The sequence below is a fragment of the Erithacus rubecula genome (assembly GCF_903797595.1).
Source record: "Erithacus rubecula genome assembly, chromosome: 2".
NCBI lineage: Eukaryota > Metazoa > Chordata > Aves > Passeriformes > Muscicapidae > Erithacus > Erithacus rubecula.
The window spans coordinates 80,712,978-80,733,003 of NC_136685.1; the positions used below are offsets into that span (position 1 = coordinate 80,712,978).

At 32.9% G+C, this 20,026-nt stretch overlaps 1 protein-coding gene across 1 annotated transcript in view; it reads left to right on the forward strand.

Annotated features, from left to right (window-relative positions):
- The window catches only part of DNAH8 (dynein axonemal heavy chain 8), a 111,263-nt gene that overhangs the window by 36,954 nt on the left and 54,283 nt on the right, over positions 1-20,026 (forward strand). Inside the window, exons 29-47 of the mRNA XM_079298932.1 lie at positions 630-865; positions 2,691-2,795; positions 3,774-3,887; positions 4,466-4,528; positions 5,432-5,532; positions 6,434-6,571; positions 7,755-7,995; positions 8,961-9,160; positions 9,523-9,676; positions 9,768-9,931; positions 10,077-10,179; positions 10,735-10,839; positions 11,128-11,289; positions 13,115-13,339; positions 14,271-14,443; positions 16,103-16,281; positions 17,991-18,178; positions 19,019-19,105; positions 19,207-19,314. Coding sequence (XP_079155058.1) covers positions 630-865; positions 2,691-2,795; positions 3,774-3,887; positions 4,466-4,528; positions 5,432-5,532; positions 6,434-6,571; positions 7,755-7,995; positions 8,961-9,160; positions 9,523-9,676; positions 9,768-9,931; positions 10,077-10,179; positions 10,735-10,839; positions 11,128-11,289; positions 13,115-13,339; positions 14,271-14,443; positions 16,103-16,281; positions 17,991-18,178; positions 19,019-19,105; positions 19,207-19,314 — 2,846 coding nt within the window. The remainder of the gene's footprint in view (positions 1-629; positions 866-2,690; positions 2,796-3,773; positions 3,888-4,465; positions 4,529-5,431; positions 5,533-6,433; positions 6,572-7,754; positions 7,996-8,960; positions 9,161-9,522; positions 9,677-9,767; positions 9,932-10,076; positions 10,180-10,734; positions 10,840-11,127; positions 11,290-13,114; positions 13,340-14,270; positions 14,444-16,102; positions 16,282-17,990; positions 18,179-19,018; positions 19,106-19,206; positions 19,315-20,026) is intronic.

Below are 20,026 nucleotides of genomic sequence, written 5' to 3' on the forward strand. Positions count from 1 at the left end.
GAATCTGTGTCTGCTGCAAGATTTGTTTTGCGAGCAGAAATGTTTTATGCTGTTAGTATATTTTGCTTTCTTTTACCAGAGTACTAAATACTGCACAATAAAATCCTTTATTCTGAGAATAAATTTGAATTCTTGACTTTTCTGTCTCTTCAGTGTTGGTTTGTGTTTATGTATTAACTGCATATAACATGATGTATCACCTTACAATTTTAGCTGTGAACTATTCAATGTCCTGGTTTGGAAATCCCAGGGTGCCATTTCATCAATGACTATAAAGCATTTAAATATCACTGATCTTTATACATTTGGTTAATGTATATTAAAGCTATTCTCTGAAAATCCACATTAATAAGTAGGCATTTTGTTCTTTTTTCATCTTCTCTATGTGCTCTATTAGGTAAGCTTACCAATATGTTTTACAGATACCATAATATACAATAAAACAACAGAAATATATTTTATTATAATTGAAATAGTATAGAAACTTTGGAAATGTTGTAATGGAATTTTTTGTCTGCTGTTTTCTAATTGCTGTTAAAGTACCGTATGTGATGGGGTGGGCTTCTTTAGGAAAAATAAATATATATGAATTGAGTAATTTTTTTATGTTGTTTTTTTTTTTAAACCAGGACCACTGAAAAAAGCTTTAGAACTTGAAGCCAATTCCTGGAAGATGGTCCTCTGTCGTTATTTAAATGAGGAATATAAAACAAAATTGCTAGACGTGGTGACGTTCATCAGTGAATACGTAAACAGATTGTCTCGACCTCTGACTGACTTAGATGATGTCAGATTAGCAATGGAAGCTTTAGCTACCATTCAAGAAAGGAGAGCAGACATAGATATATCTATGGGACCTATTGAAGTAAGATGACTTCTCATTTTTTATATTGGAAAAATATTATTGTTATTATTAATCATAATAAGTGTCACAGGATAAGATAAACTTTGAACTCTAACATGTTCACTGCCTTGAAGCAACTAGGCTGAAGATGGGGAAAATACTATTTTTGTTTTTTTATATTATAAATTATGAATCAGATAATTTGATAGATTCTGTATTAATACAATTCAGAAAAAAATTCTTATATTATAATATAGAAACAATCTAGGAGGCAACATGCAGAAATAAGATGAGAACAGAAGACAAGGGAGCACTAAGCTCCCTTTTGCTCTACATTAGCCTTAATCTTCTTACTTTTTCTGTGTGTGCAAACATCTTGATCATCTAGCTCCTTAAAATTTAGCCAGAGGATATTCATGGAACCACACATCACAGTGTGCTGCCAAAAACTGTCAACATTCTTTTAATTTTTTGTATAAGGAAGTAGCTTAAAGAAGATAAAACAAGCTCATTACAAGCACTTGGTATTTTCTATAATTCTCTGAAACAGTCAGCTTAATAGAAAAAATTAGCTTTATATATTCATTCACCTTTTAAAGAAGCAATTTTTCACTGTATAGAAAGAATTTCTTTTTTGAAGACTGATCTGTGACACTTGAAAGGAGTGTCTGTAATTGTTGTCTCTTCTGCTAGTTTTGTGGTAAGAATGTGGGTTTTGTCTTAGCAATTTGTGTAGTGGTTTGTAAGAAAACAATGAGTTCTGTGTTTAAATGATGTAAACTGTGGAAACACAGCTGCCTTCTTAAGTGTGCATCAAGAATGTTAGAAAGTCTTAGCCATACACCAAATAGAAGAACCTGAACAATAATTTAAACATTTAAAACAAAATTCACATCTACTAAATGTTATTAGTCTGTCTTCAGGGTATGATAATCATACTCATAACTGTTAAATAAAGCAGGAGAGAGGAACTGAGTTCAGCACTACTTGCTAGGTTTTACGTGTGTAGAGAATGATGTAAACTTTGTAAAAATATAAAAGGTATTAAAATATGAAGTATTAACATTTTTATTTATTATTATTGTGCTTCTGCCACTTTGTGATGAATATTTAAGATACTGCTCTTTCCCCAGCTACTTATGTTTTACATATCTCGTGAACATTTGCTTCCTTTCTGTTAATATAATGAGTTCTGTCAACATCAGTAGGGTTACTCATGTTAACAAGTCACCCCTATATCCTTTTTCTCTGGGAGATGAATAACCCTAGGCACCAGTGCAGGCTGGGTAAAAATCAGCTTTGCAGTAAGAGAACAAAGTTCTTTTCTGAAGCCTTTTGCAAGTTGTGTTGCCAGCAGGTTGAGGGACATGATTCCCTCTGCTCTGGGATATGAGATTTATCTGGAGTGCTGTGTCCAGTGCTGGGCTTCCCATTACAAGACAGACATGGACATACATACTGCTCTGAGTCCAGCAAATGATGAATAAAATATGAAAATGGACTTAATTTTAAATAATGCTGTGTGTATAGGAGGAGGATCATAAAGCAGAAGATACACACACAAATTGCAGAGGAGAATGAACAATAAGAAAGGTTCATTAAATAATGGTATTTGTATATGTTTTCCTAGTATTTAATCCAAGACATCTTTAAAGAAATAGTTTTTACTCCTGTTCCCTAGTTCTTCATTCTTCATCCTTATTTTAAAAAAAACCCCGACAAACCAGTTATGCTTAAAATATAAGAACGTATTTTCTTTGAAATGTTTTTTTACAAATCTGATCTATGTTTCTACAAATGAATTTATAATATATTCCTAAATTGTTTTTTCTTTTTTTTTATCTAGGAAGCTTACAGCATTTTAAATGCATTTCAAGTGGAAGTTACAAGAGAGGAAACAGATGGTGTTGATTCAATGAGATATGCTTTTACTAAATTAAAAACTCAAGCTGTAAGTATATAAAATTATGTTATTTTCCATTTTTGGAAAACATGTGTGTTTCTTTAGGTTATAAATGAGAGTGTGAGACCAATTGTTCATCCTCTCTGACTTCTCACCCATGACATCAGTTGTGCAGTAATGTCTATATCTTCTATTAGCATGTTCATTTTTAAATTTCATTTTTATGGTTAACTTTGATATTTAAATATTACTGTAGATTTTAAATGTATGTTTAAAACCTGCAAGTAAATTCTCTTTCTGCTCTCCTTCATTTCCAGTTTTTGTGTCATTCTTTTCTGATCAGGGAGTTTATTATCCTAAAGTTACATTTTTCTAAGATATGCATACTCTGGCAGTGCCCTTATCCCTAAGTGGTGAAAGAACATTCACCTTTGTTATTTAGGACAACCTTATATCCCTCAAAAAGTCCTTGTTTATTGAGTATTTTATGTAATGGAGATGGTTAGATGGAAATATGTAGATATTTTGTTGAATCCATTAAGTTACATCTTGTTCCATAGATTATAGCTCAGGAAAGGACTCAAGAGTACTTTTACATTTTTGTGCAGGCCTTGGTTATTTCTCTGTAACAAATTTTGACCAAAGAAAAAGAAATTTGTTAAAGAGAAAGCTGAGTCCTCTGTGAGGAACATGATTGTTAACTTGGGGTTTGAGGTTTTTTGCACGGAGGAAAGAAAGAGAATAGGATCTTGTTCACCCCCTTGTAATGAAACACATTCCTTTACAGGCCAATGAAAGATTTTGTTACGGTTTTTGATTGAGGTAGTTTGGTTTCCCCCACCTTTTCCTCTCAAAAGTTGAAGATATAGCACCATAAAGTGAAAAAAAAAAAAAAATTGCTTCAAATAATAAATTTTTGTTCAAAAATTTGAGGTGTATTATTCATAATTTTGATTTATATCTAACACAAATATCTCTCCCTGGTTCATACAGAAATAACTTTTATTTTAATCTTTTCCATGTCAGATTGTAGTTCAAGATGAGTTGGTTGAAGTTCAGCCCAAATTCAAGAGTGAATTGCTAGAAGCAGTTGCAGTTTTTCGGGAAGATGTTGCAAACTTTGAAACAGCATATGAAACGGTAAATGAATTTAGTAGTGGCAGGGAAAAGTTGTACTCAGTGTTTCAATGTTTTTGGTTTGCAGGTGTTGGGTGCCAGAATTTTATTCTGCTCAGCTACTGGTGTTTGATGCCATCTGTTGCTGAGCAGTCATCGCTGTAGGTCAAACTTTCCAGTATGAGGAAATAGCAGTGCACACAACTCTATAAAGAAAGAGGAGAAGCATTACAATTTGTAATGAAATTCTAATTATAAATTACAGAATAATTTAGAAACTGTAGTACATGTTGTGGCATCTTTGCACACACATCAACATCAAAAAGAACCGCTGTCCTGTTCTTTTCAGCAAGATAGGGAAGTATGAAAAGTTAGAGTCTAATCTTATTAAGTTTTATTAAGGTAAAGGATTTTTAATTACATAAAAGTTACCTCTTCTTAGATTTGCTGTAAATTTACCATTATGAGTGTTGAATTACCACATAACTGGATTGGAGTTTGACTAACAAAAATAGGAACTCTGTAATGATCTGTACATATAGGGTGGCCTTCAGTCACTTTGAGAATTAATATTCCATTTTTGTTAACTGCTTATTTGAAAGGGGGGGCCTATGGTTCCAAACATTCCACCTCAGGAAGCCAGCAAGAGGCAGCAGATCTTTCAGGTAAGAAAGTAAATTTTTGAATTTGCAAGTAATTAATTAAATCTGCTCTTGCTTATCATAACAGTTTTACCAAATTATAATTTGGATGTTCTGTATAATATTACATTATCTGTAGTTCCTCTCATGCAATGTTTTCCTTAATGTGGAAGGATTGGTTGATTGATTGATCTGTAACCTTTCTTCACTCTTCCTATTTTGTGAGCATAAGTTATCAATTTGAAATAATGAAAGCAGTAGAAAAGGAAAGAGTCAATTATGCCACCTTGATAAGGGCTGAAAAGAAGCCAGGTTACAAAGCAGACGAGCTAATCTTCTAATCTTTTAAAGATCACATTTTTTCATTAGATAATTGTCTTTCAACTTGTTATTTATTTATTATGAACCTTAATTCATAGTTCCAGGAGCAGTATTTTCTCTAGTTTTAATACTTTTTCCTGCAGACTATAGTAACTTGAATAGTACTTTTTTCAGTCTAATGTATAGATTGTATAAAATAAATTCTGAGATTGTGAAAAGCACTGAGTGACTAACAGAAGGTGCTTAATAATTGTAATGCATCTAATGTGTATTGAAAATTGAATGATTCTGGTTAAATTTGTGTGTTTGTTATTTTGCCAAGAGAATGCTCTGTACTTTTGGATCCTAGTTGCAAAAATAAATTTTTTGTGGTGGTCATGTCCTTTGGACAGCAGTTATTCTTTGAAAGTAATTGTGCTACTTGGCACCCTGGTAGTTTTCTTCAAGCCCTATGTTTGTTTAGATCAAAAGTATTTTCAGATATTTTACATATACTTCACGTAGACTTTATAAAAGTTTGAAACTGTTTAATGATTTAGACGATTTTAAGAAAAAACTTATACACTTGTATTTTTGTTTGGTCTGTATGAAACACAACTTAATCAGGCTAACTTTGATGACCTGTGGAGGAAGTTTATCACGTACTCGTCTGGAGAACGACTGTTTGGATTGCCTGTCACAGAGTATGAGATTTTGCACAGAGTCAGGTAATTGTGGAAATAAGGCTGCCTTAAGTATGTTAGAAAGTATGTTAAAAAGTCTTAGGCTTACACCAAAGGCAGAAATAATACAATATGCAAGTTTTCCATTGCCTTGAACAAAATAAATAAATAAATAGATAAATGGATAAATAAAATTTTAAGAGTTCTAACGAATTTGTTAGATTTAAAAAATAGTATTTATTTATTATTGTAACAGAATGATACAAAATTATTTTACTGTGTATAAATACTATATAAAAGAGCAATATGCCCTGTTCTAGACATAAATAGAAATAAAAAAATATATTTCTCTATTAGGATATGGTAGAAAGTGAAGAAGAAAATATAAGGAAAGTTCATTCTATAATGATATAAGAAGAATTTAATAACAGCTTTCATGAAAGTATGAATTTTTTGAGCATCTGTACAAATGATGATCAGATTCTGAAGTTTTTTGCATAAGCCATTTCAACTGTTTCATGATGATTCACACCAGAGGAGGATATCTCTCTTTCTGTCTGGTTTTAGGTCAGAGTTTGAGATCAGATTCAGAGAGTTCTTCTAAGTAAATTGACAGTTTGTTTCCACCAGCCATGCTGTGCTTTGCATTGCAGAGCCAGCTCAGGGCACATAACTTAGGTTTCTTTTGGACTAATGGGGGTTTTGGAGAACTGGGCAAAAGCAAAATTTCATCCAAATATATTTACTGTGGATGTTGGGTCCGTAGAGTCATCTGCTCTTTTTTGTGGATTCTTTTTGATGAAGTATTCTTTTCTACATTAAGAAATGTACTCTAATGTCAACCTCTATTTTTTTGTATTATTATTTTATGTATCATGTATTTAAATACTGTAAGATATCCAGAGAGCTGATGAAATTATTGGCATAATTGCTTCTTTTTTCCCAGGAAGGAGTTAAACTTGCTTCAGAAATTGTATGGATTATATGATACTGTAATAAGCACTATCAATGGATACTATGACATACTTTGGACAGAGATAGATATTGAAAAAATCACTACTGAACTTACAGAGTATCAAAACAGGTATGTTTAAAGTATGAATAGTAACATGGTAAATGCAATAAGATTTAGGTGAATTCAGCAAAGCCATTGATTTATTTATCAAAACCTTCATGAATGAGATTTATTGTAAGCAATAAGATTATTCAAGAAAGAATGAAATGACACCATGCTTCTAGTTAAGCAGCCTTTTACCTGTACCTTTGATAACTGAAGGGCATACGATCAGTTGAAGTGCCCATCTCATTAGCTGAACCAAGGTTAGGGGGCTGAAATTGTATTTGTAAAAGCTAAGTTCTTCAACTGGGGTGATTATCCCATTGATTTTAAGTTTTGCATACAAGAATAAGAGCACAAAATTTTTTTCTCCCTCAGAGAAAGCAGGCAGGTGTTAAACATCCAGTTTTTGCCATCAAATGAGAGCTTACCAACACAAACATACTGACAACCACCCAACACCGACCTAACTCTACGTCACACACATGCTGCTGTGTTGTTCCTGACTACTGGGAATATGAAATCATACCAGTGGGATGTAGAGAAATAAGTGATAGTGGAGGCAAAGCCAAGGATTCTTTTTTTTTTTTGTGATAAGGATATACTTGACCATTTGCAATAGGGCATTCCTGTGGTAGATCACCTGCTCAGTTCCAGGTGTGTTGACTCTTTAAAAGTGTGTTAAAATAGGTGGATATTTATTTAACTATTCTCAGGCTTTCGTCCACATTAGAAGCATATAGTTTTCATTAGTGAATAGTTTCAGAACCACTAACCAAAAATGGAGGAGGCAGTCATATTTATCTAATTTTCATGCCTGTCTCCAAATTGGTATGTTAATAAATGCCATATGTATTAAATTGAAGTAAATATTACATTTGTACAAAGATTTCACATGTGAAATTTAACTAATTTAACTGATTTTTTTCTTCATTTTTTTCTTTTCCAATAATGAGTTTCTGATAATAACCAGGAGGTAACTACGTTTTAATGAAAAGAACAGTATTTTTTATTTTCTTTCAGCGAAAATATCAGTGTTTGAGACTATTAAATATTATGATTCTAAGTAGGGCATTTGTGTTAGTTTTTCCTAAACAGGCAGGCTAGCTGACATAGAAAATGTTGATATTAATCCAATCCACTCTTGTTTAAACAATTCAATTTTGACAGAAGGGGCATTTACTACTGTTTCACTTTAATTTGACTGCAGGTGCCGTAGATTGCCTAAAGGCCTCCACCACTGGCAAGCATTTTCAGATCTCAAGAAAAGAATTGAGGATTTTATTGAGTGTTGTTCTTTGCTGGAAATGATGTCTGCCAAAGCAATGAAGCAAAGACACTGGGATCGTATTTCTGAAACAACAGGACATCACTTTGATGTAGAATCTGAGACTTTTTGCCTTCGAAACATCATGGAAGCACCAATTCTTTCAAATAAAGAAGATATTGAGGTAGGTACATATGGTTTTCCCCTCCTTGTTCATTTTATATTGTCAGCAAAGATCATGTGATTGCTTATAAAACGGTTACTCTCTTTAAAAATAATTACTTTGTTTAAGTCCTTGAATCTCAATCAGACCACATTGGTTTAAAACAATCTGTGTTTTATTTAGAAGCTTTTTTATCTGTGAGCAAATACAGAGGGAGCAGCTAGAATCTCTGGACCCTTATTTTTAGATAATTTCTTCACATACCTCCTGCCATTATTTTTTAAAATTTTCTTAGCTCTTTTTAAGCAGGAAAATAATCCCTAAACAAAACTTAAAATGGTCATAGTATCAAATTTTTTACCTCTGTTGTTGCTTTATAGTTTTGTAGGTAAATCAGAAATTCATGCTTAATAATATTTAATATTAAGAATTTTTCTAGAATATTATGGCTTCTTTTGAACCACACAACTTAAAAAAACCCCACCCCATACAATTTGTGAAAACTCAGTGGAGTTTCCATGTTTTATAAGGTAAATAAGTATGCAAAAACTTATTATATCTCTACTTGATTTACATGGAAACTTTCCAAGGTGCTTAATTTTATAGTAAGCTCTGATTTGAATAGAATATTGGACTTGACCTTTACAATTTCAACTATTCTTAGATTCTGTGATTCTGTAAACTGAAACATGGTACGAGTCAGAGTTCAGCTGATGATGGGTCTAATCATTATCCCTCCTCAGCCTTGTAGAAATAATGATAAAAAAATATTTTTACCCAGAAATAACAAAATGTGAAGCCACAGAAAGTATATATCCATCCATTTCCTAAAGTGTTTTTATTTCAGTTATCCATACAAGTAATTTGAGTGAGTAGCATTTGTAGTGTGATATCTGCACTTTAAATATTCTATGACTGGATGGTGCAGTATTAGGAAATTCATTTCACAAGATTGGAGAGTCTAAATAGTGGTTCTTGCTTTGCAGGATATATGCATATCTGCTATGAAGGAAAAGGATATAGAAGCTAAACTGCTTCAAGTAGCTGAAACCTGGGGAGCTCAAATTCTGAGTTTTTCGCAATTCAAAGCAAGAGGAGAATTACTATTAAAGGGAAATGAATCAACAGAAATTATGATATTGATGGAGGACAGTTTAATGGTTCTGGATTCTCTACTGTCCAATAGGTACTTGGCATTGTTCATGTATGGTGTTTTCAGAAATACTTTGTGATAGTACTATTATTGAGCTAAGTTAGCAGCAAATTTGAATTAAATGTTCTTTAATGAAACAAAGTATTACAAGGTCTAATTAAAAGCATCTGTATTAGGAAGATTTCCATGCACATTCAATAGAGACAACTTTTGTCTCAATATACTTGAATGTCACCAACCTGCTAAAAACTTTCCATAATGTTGTTCTTGTTCTAAGTGAAATGAGAGTTAGTTTGTTCTGGGCTTAGGGCATTTTTCACCATAGCCAAATAAAGCTATTATCTTATAACAGCTTTATTTGGAATTAAATAGTTTACCCTCCTCTCCACTTTTAGATACAATATGGCATTTAAAAAGCAAATTCAGAACTGGGTTTCTAAACTAAGCAACTCTTCACGCATAATTGAAGAATGGCTGGTTGTGCAGAACCTCTGGATTTATCTTGAAGCTGTTTTTGTAGCAGGAGATATTGCAAAAGAGTTGCCCCAGGTAAACTTTAAATGTTTGCCTAACATTGTACACTGAAAGCTTTCTGTGCAATAATTTCCAACAGATTATGCTTTGGTGTTCCTATATGTAGGAAGCAAAGCGTTTTCAGAATATCGACAAATCCTGGGTGAAAATAATGCAACGAGCTCATGAAAATCCAAATGTCATTGCCTGCTGTGTTGGAGATGATACTATGGAGCAACTTCTCCCTTACCTACATGAGCAGTTGGAAGTATGTCAGAAATCACTTACAGGGTATGAATTGTTTGATTTTTGCTTGCTTTGCTATATGTAAATCTTTTGTATGAATCATTAATTGTATTTCAGACTTACTTAAATCCCCATATAGAAAAAATTACAAACTGAAATAGTTTAATAAAAATCTATTTTAATTTTAAAGATATTTAGAGAAGAAAAGACTGCTGTTTCCAAGATTCTTTTTTATTTCTGATCCTGCACTTGTTGAAATTCTTGGACAAGCAAGTGATTCTCATACAATTCAGGTATGAATTTAATTATTATTTTTCTACTTCTATAAGAAAATTAGAATATGGAGGAGCATTTAATAAAATGAGATGCAAATATTTTCTTTTTATAAAGTTTGCTGGAAGAAGCAAATTTTGTTTCTTGCTCTCCATTCTTTAACAAAATATGAAATGGATACCTGTAATTCAAAACCATTTTCATAATTCAGAGCACTAGAACATGGTTTGATCAAGTGATTTGCTGGTGGTTTCTTTCCCAGCTAAACTAATAAAAGGACCCTGTGAGGCTTTCCTGTTTTGCATATTGCAAAATTCTTCCAGCTAGTCTGGATTATTACTGAGGGTTGATTAAGATAAGACAGTTGATCTCTGCTAGATCATCTCTGGAAACTGTAAAAATATATTAGACAAAGATAAAATTCTACACAGCCATTTCTGTAATTATTTCCTACAGATGGCCAGAAAATCATCTGTAGGTTCAGATGAATTTTGCAGGGTAACTTTATTTGAGATTTTTTTCTGTTTGTAATTACTGAATATTTACATTTAATAACTTTTGAATTATCCTTACAGCCACATCTGACTTCCATATCTGACAATATAAATGAAGTAGAGTTTCACTCGAAGGACTATGATCGTATACTGGCAGTCATATCAAGAGAAGGAGAAAAAATTACAGTAATTATCTGATTTTTTTTCTAAAAACATCAATTGATAAATAATTTTATTACTGAAGATATAAGATGTATAAAGGTGAATTATTGTTAATACAAACAAATATTTCAAGGATTGTTGTTAACAAGAGTAGAATATGTCTTCATTAAATAGATTGTTTGAATATTAGTTATAGTAAAATCTGTAGCTGTTGTGAATAGAAATTTAGTAACTATGTAGTAGCTCATATTCTTGAACAGAAGGTTGGTAAATATATTCTATTTTATGCATTTACTTTCATTAATTTTACAGTTGGACACTCCAGTGCTTGCAAAAGGACCAGTAGAAATTTGGTTGAAGATTTTATTGCAAATGCAGCAGAGGTCATTGCATGGCATAATTAGGGCAGCATTTTACCAAATTAGTGACCCAGGATATCAGTTGTTGAATTTTCTTAATCAATTCCCAGCCCAGGTAAGAATAGGAAATGTGGATGTGTGTGTGCAGTCTGGGTTGTATCTGGGGCCAGGTGGAAGGTAAAGAACTTGTGGGATTACCTGTGTGAGGGAGTTTTCATAGAGGAAACAAGGGAAAAAAGCTGGGCAGTAGAAGGTAACCTGAAATCACTTTGATACCCAGTATATAACATAATATTTTTCTTGCCATCTGCTTTAAATTTAGGTTTTTTAGTTTTCTTGCAGAATATAAAATAGAGCTAATATTTTCTGTAATGGATTTTGAATCCCTTTCAGCTGCAAATAAAATTGCATGAGCAGATTGACTTCTCTCATAATTTAAGATTGCAAGAACTATGATTATGATCATTTATTTCATAATTTGCAAAATTTACCTTATAATTAATATATTTTTCACTATGATAATGTAGTCCTAATACAAGGCCATGTTGAATGATTCTAGAAACTCCTCCATCTTACTGATAATTGATAAGTTTCATTAAAAATTAATGAACTGTTTCCCATCCTGTATGAATTCTGAATCTGTAATTTGCTGAGGGGTACAGTACTAGGTGTAATCTTTAAAAATTCTGCAGATATTAAAACTGTCCAGTATGTTGCTATTTAAACAAAAAAAGTCAGTATATTTAAATATTTAATAGAATTATCCTAAAGCTGTATTAATGGGGTCATTGGGTATTGTCTCAGCAGTGTTTACTTGAAATTTTTCACTACCTTAAACAAATAAAGACTGTCTTGTTTCGTGTCAGACATTTTGATGGGGCTTTACTACCATCTGCAAAGATCTTTTCTCACATATTGCTAAGTCCTTATGTTCAAAAAATTGTTTGTGTTGAAAGGGTATGGCCAAGAAATTTTAACAAAGAAAAGCTGTGTAGAAGAAGAAAGAAGAAATTGGGCAAAATAACAAATGAACAATGAAATGTTTTTTTCAAACTGCCTTTTTTCTGGCTCAGAAGCTGCTGCTATAGATAGCATGAAATAGCCACAATCAAATATTTATTTAATTTATTTTTTGTTTTCCTTTGACTAATTGGTCATTCTAAAATTATTTATTTTTAGACTCTACCTATAGCTCACCATTTAAAATCATCAGGCTATCTTCTGATGCACAAACTCTGTAACCACGAGCTCATTACAGGCATAGGGAGCCAGAAAAGTAGAAAGAGATGTTGAGTAAAATTTTTAGGGCTTGGTGCTTTGTGAATATAGAAATGTGGGTAATAAAAGTAATAAAGGGATACAGTGCTTGTCTGTCATTTTTTGTTTGTGAGTATTTTGAATCAAAACCAATCTGAGATAGTAATTTATGTACAACATCCTATAACTCTCTAGATTTATTTGGAAGCAAAATAACTCATAGTTCAGTGTGCTCTAGGCTGTACTCCAGGCACAACAGAATGTTAGAAGGCAAGCCATCCCATGGTCAGTGAAAATTCACAGCAATTTAATGTTCTTTAATTAGTTACAAATTGGCATTAGAGAATTTTCAGAAGGTCTTCTCCCCCAGAACCAGTTTAGGTTTGCATTACTGGAGTCCTCTAATGGATTAGAAGAGAAACTCACAGCAGTCCTCAGTCTGAGTGTATCTCACTATGTGCCAAATTTTTGTGAAATTTTTAAATGCTTTCTCAGCAGGTTGTGCAGCAGAGGAAATTAATTCAGCCACAGTGTGCTGGTGAGATAGATTCATGTTGGATATAATGATACTTTGGAACTGTCTACACCATAATTTATTGTTCCTATTATAATTAAGCCTTCTGTAACACAGTAGAGCACAACAAGTAATTAGTTTTTATATTTTTCATATATTACATTTTTAGGTTGGATTACTGGGAGTTCAAATATTGTGGACACGTGATGGAGAAGAAGCTCTACGCAATGCTAAGGAAGACAAAAAAATCATGGATGTAACCAATGCTAAATTTCTGGATATTCTGAATACACTGATTGGCCAGACCACACTAGACCTTTCCAAGTTTGAGAGAGTGAAATTTGAAACACTTATTACCATTCATGTGCATCAGCGCGATATTTTTGATGATTTGGTAAAGCATAGATTTTTATTTCTGACAACTAAATGCATTTTTTTTTTTCATAATACTCTTTCTTATATGTGGTAGCTACACTTACATGTGTATGTATATAAAAGAGAAAGATGTCCATAATCTCACCACAGTAAAAATAATACAATTTTGCTTAAACTAAATGTTTTTGCCAAATGTTACACTTTTCTTAGAGGTTTTACATTTTCCATGTCTTCCTATAGAGGTTTTTTTGGTAGACAAAACAAAGTATTTCCTTCCTTTGATAAGCAATTGTACTACTCTTACTCACATAACTTCAGGAGCTGAGACACTGAGTGCTGTAACTGTAGCATCATTTCCTCATGACTTTACAGAATCTCAGCTGGCACATGGCTGCACGCTCCTAAGGAGACTACACAGAGCACAAACAAACGAAAAACCTACCAGGAACAGCAGATGGTTGCAGTCCTACACTTGAACTTTTGAGGCTGTGCTAAATTGTTACAGTTCCTTTGGTCTTTGGGGAATGGCATCCTTCCACACTGTCCTGACACATTTCCAGAGTATTTTTAGGTTACACAGAATTTACTTCTCTGCCTCAATCACATCTTTTCCCCACCCACCCTTTGTTGCAATGTGTTTGGTGGATTAAGCAGTGTGCTATTTGCACTTCTCACTTGGAAAGTGGACTGCCCTACCAAAGCAGTGTAGGATTTATTTGATAACACAGATGTCGAGATGATTGTGTAAAGTGATCAGGACATTTTTTAATATCAGTTTAGCATACATCTGAACATGTTACATCATGTTTATTGTATTTAAATTTTCTTATACAGGAACTTTAATCTGAGTAATCACTCATTATTCACATACAAATAAGCACTATATCACAGTTAGTAATGGCAGAAGTGTAGATGCTTGGTTATAACATTTACTTTTAATTTCTTTTAAGGTAAAAATGAACATCAAATCACCGACTGATTTTGAGTGGTTAAAGCAATCTAGATTCTACTATAAAGAGGATTATGATCAAGTCATTGTAGCAATTACAGATGTTGATTTTGTTTACCAAAATGAATTTCTGGGTTGCACTGATCGTCTGGTTATAACACCTCTTACAGACAGGTTAGAAAAGCAATTATAAATAAGGAGTACTTTTCATATCTATAGTGTTTATTTAACATGTATCTTTAAGGAGATCCAATCTGAGTTAAGTCGTGTGAGTAAGATCATTCATGAAACACTATCATAGATTTGCTTAATATACTCTTTTAAAAAAGGTAAAATAGAGTCTCACTAATTTATACACTTTTCTTCTTTCTTTATCACTGCCCAGTCTTAAAAAGAACATTTAATAACAGAAATTTGTTGGCTTAAGGCTATATAGTAACATACAGTTTAGCAATATACTAAAGAGAAGATTAGATAAAATTTTTAGATTTCAAATTTTATAAGAGATTCTATTAAATTTCTGTTGCTTTTTTGAAAGTCTAGGAAAAAGCTGTATGCACTCACCTTCCTTCTTCTATAGCCAGGCAAGTGAATGGTCATTTTGTTTCAAATGTGGCTTAACAAAGAACTCTAATTTTTTTTTTTTTTCCTCTTGGGAATTTATTTGCTCGATTCCTTATCCAAATTCTTTCTCTATTCAGTCCTTTCTTGAGATGTTACTTTTAACCAAATGTGAAAATAGATGACCAACAGATACTTCACTTGCAAAAAAGATCCCCTCAAGAAAAATAACTTCCAACCTACAACCATTTACTTTGATATCTATGTGCTGTATATGCTTCTGTGACTTTTGAAATACCTTGATTTCTCTGGAAGAGGTAGAGCTGCTGTTGTGACATTATGGAAAATTCAGTAGATTTTTGCAGTGAGCTATATTGCTCTCAGCAACTGAGTATTTTTGGTGTAAAATTGTTAAACTCTACCCTAAAATTGACTGAAGTAGAACTGCAAGAGAAAGCCTCCCTGTCACTTCAGAGTTTCTTTTTGTAGAGAAAACAGAAAAGTTCCTGCAGTGCAAGTTGGGTGTAATAAATTACAGTGATTCAAATTAAATTTAGGAGCCAGTTAGTTATAAAACTCTGTTATATTATGGATTAAAACCAGAAATATTTCAGTTCAAATGTTTCCAAACTGTTGATTTGACAGCAAAGATAGCCCATTGCTTAATTCCTTTAGCATTACTCTTCCATGCATTGCCAAGAATATCATAACTATGGCTCACATATAAGTAAAACTGCAGTCTAGACCTTTTAAGACTTAAAAAAAAAAAAAAAAAAAAAAGGAAAAGCTTAGGGTTCTTTTTTCCCCTGGAATCGTAACTATTTCCTCCATAATGGAGGAAGGGGTCATCCATATATTCAGTCAAAGGTAGCATAATTAAATGGATATAGGTTAGGATGCTGCAAAATATGATGATATAACAGAATTCAAGAGGAAAATTGCTCTTTACAGCTGCCAGAAAAGTTAATGAGAAATCCCCTTTATGGGATGTACATTGAGTTGTTAGCTTGTTAGCACCAGAGTTTGTTTCTTTTGTTGTTTGTTTGATTTTCTAGGTTTTTTTTTCTTTTATAAGTAACATTTATATGTTATATTTTGTGCCTTTTATCTCTCTGAACTTCTTGCTGAAATCCATGGAATTCTTTTACGAAGAATTAGCATTTCAACATAGGGGATGTAGAATCTATTGCATAACTTGATCTGTATTTTATATATATAAGCATTTCTATCTTTAATATAATTTAATAAAGAAATTTCAATTAATATTTGTAGGTGCTATATAACTTTAGCCCAAGCTTTGGGAATGAACATGGGAGGAGCTCCAGCAGGACCAGCTGGAACTGGTAAAACAGAAACAACAAAGGACATGGGAAAAGCTCTGGGAAAATACGTAGTAGTCTTTAACTGCTCTGATCAAATGGACTTCAGAGGTTTGGGCAGGATTTTCAAAGGTAGGATTTCTTCCTGTAGGATAGAAGAGAATTCCACAGGTCGCTTTATTTGTGTTGGGTTTTAACTGTCTCCAGGGGTGGATGTTCTGCAGCACCTCTGCTCATGTGTTTTGATCATTCTCATTATCACATTTTTTATACCTCCTCTGGCTTGGAATCTTCCACATTGAAACACATGTCCATTGTCTTCTCTTCTTCCTCTGCACCTCTGAAACAAGCCTGACTCCAATTTCTCAGTGCCTCCCAATAGCCTTTTCCTTTGTCATCTCTTCAGGCTCAAATGCTGTTCTCTCAGCCGCTCCCGCTGTGTCCTGTCCTCCCTCCAGCCACTGACCATCACAGCAGCCACTTGGTGCACTCATGCAGACACATCCATGTCTCTCCCCTGCTGGAACCCCCAGTGAGCGTGGTGCTCCAGCTGCCCTCTCACAAGAGCAGAGTAGAGGTGAACATGAGAGGTGAACAGCCTCACCCTGCAGGCCATGCTCTTGCCCAGTATGCAGCTGGCTTCCCGTGCTGCAAGGGCATAGCTCTGATTCACGCTTAATTAGTTGGTAAATGGAGCAGCAGGTCATTTTCTGCAAATCTGCTTTGCAACCCAGCCAGCACAGAGCTCGTGCTGCTGCATGGGGTTATTCTGGTCCAAGTAATGACTTGAACTTCACGAGGTTTCTGTCAGCTCATTTTTCGGAGTAATGGTATTCTGTGTATTGGAAGTAAGGGGAATAAAGGTGGATAAAGCTGTGGGTTTATAAACATGTTGCCCATTTAAAAGTCATTAATTACAATTTTAGAAAATCTTTGAGTGACAAAATTCACGACAGAATGTCTTTAAAGTGATTTAGCCTTAACTGCACAACATGAATAAACCCTGAATGACTTGCATAAATTATTCAAAATGAAATAGCAAGCTTTCAGTCTACATGAAAGAAAAACATGGCTTGCTGTATTTTAATAGCATTTAATATAATTTAGGAAAAAAAGCTGTTAGAAACTTTCTTCTAAAACATTGTGAAAGGAAAAGCTATTCTCTTAGGTGCTAGTAACATATATGTTACTTTTCCAAACAGAAATTAGGCAACTGTGAAAATAATCCTATACAAAACATATTATTGTTATAAATATAGTACTTCTAGATTTCTCTTTTAATTTATTTTTCTTTCTCTGGGTTTCTCTCTTTGATAGTCATACCCAAACTTTGAATGTTGTTAATATCCTGTACTATGACATGAGAACTTATTTAGTGCAGACTTAAAATGGTAAAATAAAATCAGTGACATTTTTTGGTGACATTTAGGACTAGTGTTTTGTAGCTTATTTTTAATTTTTAAATTTATTTTTATATTTATATTATATTTTTATATTTTTAGACTAACAGTAGAGGTTTTTGCAAATAATTGAATGGTGCTCTAGAATAAAAGGCTATATTCACAGAATGATCTACAAAAAATATTTATCAAATGTCCAAAATTGTCAAAATAATTTTTCAGGCTTTGATTCACTTTTAAGCATTGTATATGAATCAACTAGTATTAATTCAGACAGATATAGAAACAGTCAGTTGGATTGGAGGAAGGTAGGCCTTGACACAGGGCAGTAAATAAAACTAATGCAATTTAATTACTTGCAGGAAAAGTAATTTAGTTCAGCTATTCATATATGCATGAAGGACAAGAGAGAATTGGTTTTTTTTTCTTTCCCTGTTTTAGGTCTTGCACAGTCTGGATCTTGGGGATGTTTTGATGAATTCAATCGAATTGAGTTGCCTGTCTTGTCAGTAGCAGCACAACAAATCTATATCATTTTAACTGCAAGAAAAGAGAAAAAAAAGCAGTTCATTTTTTCTGATGGAGACTGTGTAGATTTAAATCCAGAGTTTGGAATTTTCCTAACCATGGTGAGTGTAGTAATAATTTCAAAGAAGTGACAAATTATACTACATAGAGGTTAAGTGACAAGGTGAAAATTACTAGTTTTATTAATAAAATAACGTCACTTTAGAATTAGATATAGTGCACAATACATAAATAATATGATTATTTGTGAATGGCATGCCTTCATTTTAACTTTAATTTTTTGAAAGGGTTCATAATTATGTCCCTTCATTGCTGTAAGGCTATTCACCATGCAGACTAAGAGTTTGACCAAACTTGCAGAATTCTCTGTGCTCACTGAGAGGACTGAAACACTCATATGCTTTACTACCATATCTTTAATAGTGCTAATAACAATGCATTAATAATTAATGAATGCTTTAATAATATTAACATAATAGCAGTTTAATAGTATTAATACTTTAACATTATTAATGAGAAAGATACTGTAAGGATGGGGGAGAAAAAGAACACTCACTCATAGAAGGAGATATAAGAAATATTTTTCAGACACAGGTCTTGACTAATGGGTACCTACATGGATACGTAAAAATTCTTCCATCTCCTGTAATAATAATTTTCAGAATATGATGTCTTGTTGCCATAGGATTCTTGAGGCTTTGTAGAACTATTTCCTGTAGTTTCATGGGCAGGAAATTTTAAATTGTATGTTTCCTAATGCCAAGGCAGATGGCAATCCAAGATTACTTTATGGGAGATTAAAATTACAATAATTGATAGGCAGGACTTCTAACTCTAAATAGCTTTAAGTATTTATACATGCATTTTTTTAATTGAGCAATAAAATGGAGGCTATTTTGACGATTGCAAATAATAATGATGCATTACATTTTTTTGTTTAGAATCCTGGATATGCTGGACGTCAAGAACTACCAGAAAATCTCAAAATTAACTTTAGAACTGTTGCAATGATGGTTCCAGATAGACAGGTATAATTCTTGACTGAACTGAATGGAAAAAAATGGATTTTAATTTGCTAGCCTGTCTTCAGAAGAAACTAATAGAATGTCTACAAATATTTGTATTTCAGATAATTATAAGGGTTAAACTTGCAAGTTATGGATTTATAGATAATGTGGTCTTGGCTAAGAAATTCTTTGTTCTTTATAAACTTTGTGAGGAGCAGCTCACTAAGCAGGTAATATTATGTATTCCCTTTGCCTTTGTGTATACATAGTAAACCCTCCTACTTTTTGGGTTATGCAGATTGTTTCTGAAACATCACTTCCATGCCTTTTACAAAATATTGAAGTACTTTAAATGTAATTTAAACAAATGCCTCTATAAAAATTCTGAATAAATGTCTACATTAATTCATTAATATGTAGTTGTATATACATCCTTTTTTAAAAAAATTATACATTTTAGTTAGTTGCATGAGGTTCTCTGCCTAAACATATCAGCCAGAAAAAAATTATCCCAGTCATATAATTTTTCTGAAAGAATTATCTAGAGCTAGGGTAAGTAGTTGGAAATTGGGAACTGGAAACCACAGAAGAAATGTCTAGTTGGCTTTAAATTGTTCGTGTCCCCGTAGCACTGCCTTGATCTGAAGTCTGTGCATTAAGATGCCTTAGTTGAAAAGACATGGTCTAGAATGGAACTATTAGTGTTTTAGAACCCTTCTATTCAAAACAATATTTATTTTTTCTATGTGGCATGATAAATGGTGAAACCAATTAAATTAAAATTAGGAAAGAAAAACCTTATAGCACACACACATCTTCCTGAAAACAACTTTATTAGCCTGCATTTATTTTAACTAAATAATTCCTAAACAACAGCAACAATTCCTATTTTACCTATATTTTCCAGGCAGGACAACTGTACTATACAATATGCAAGTAAAG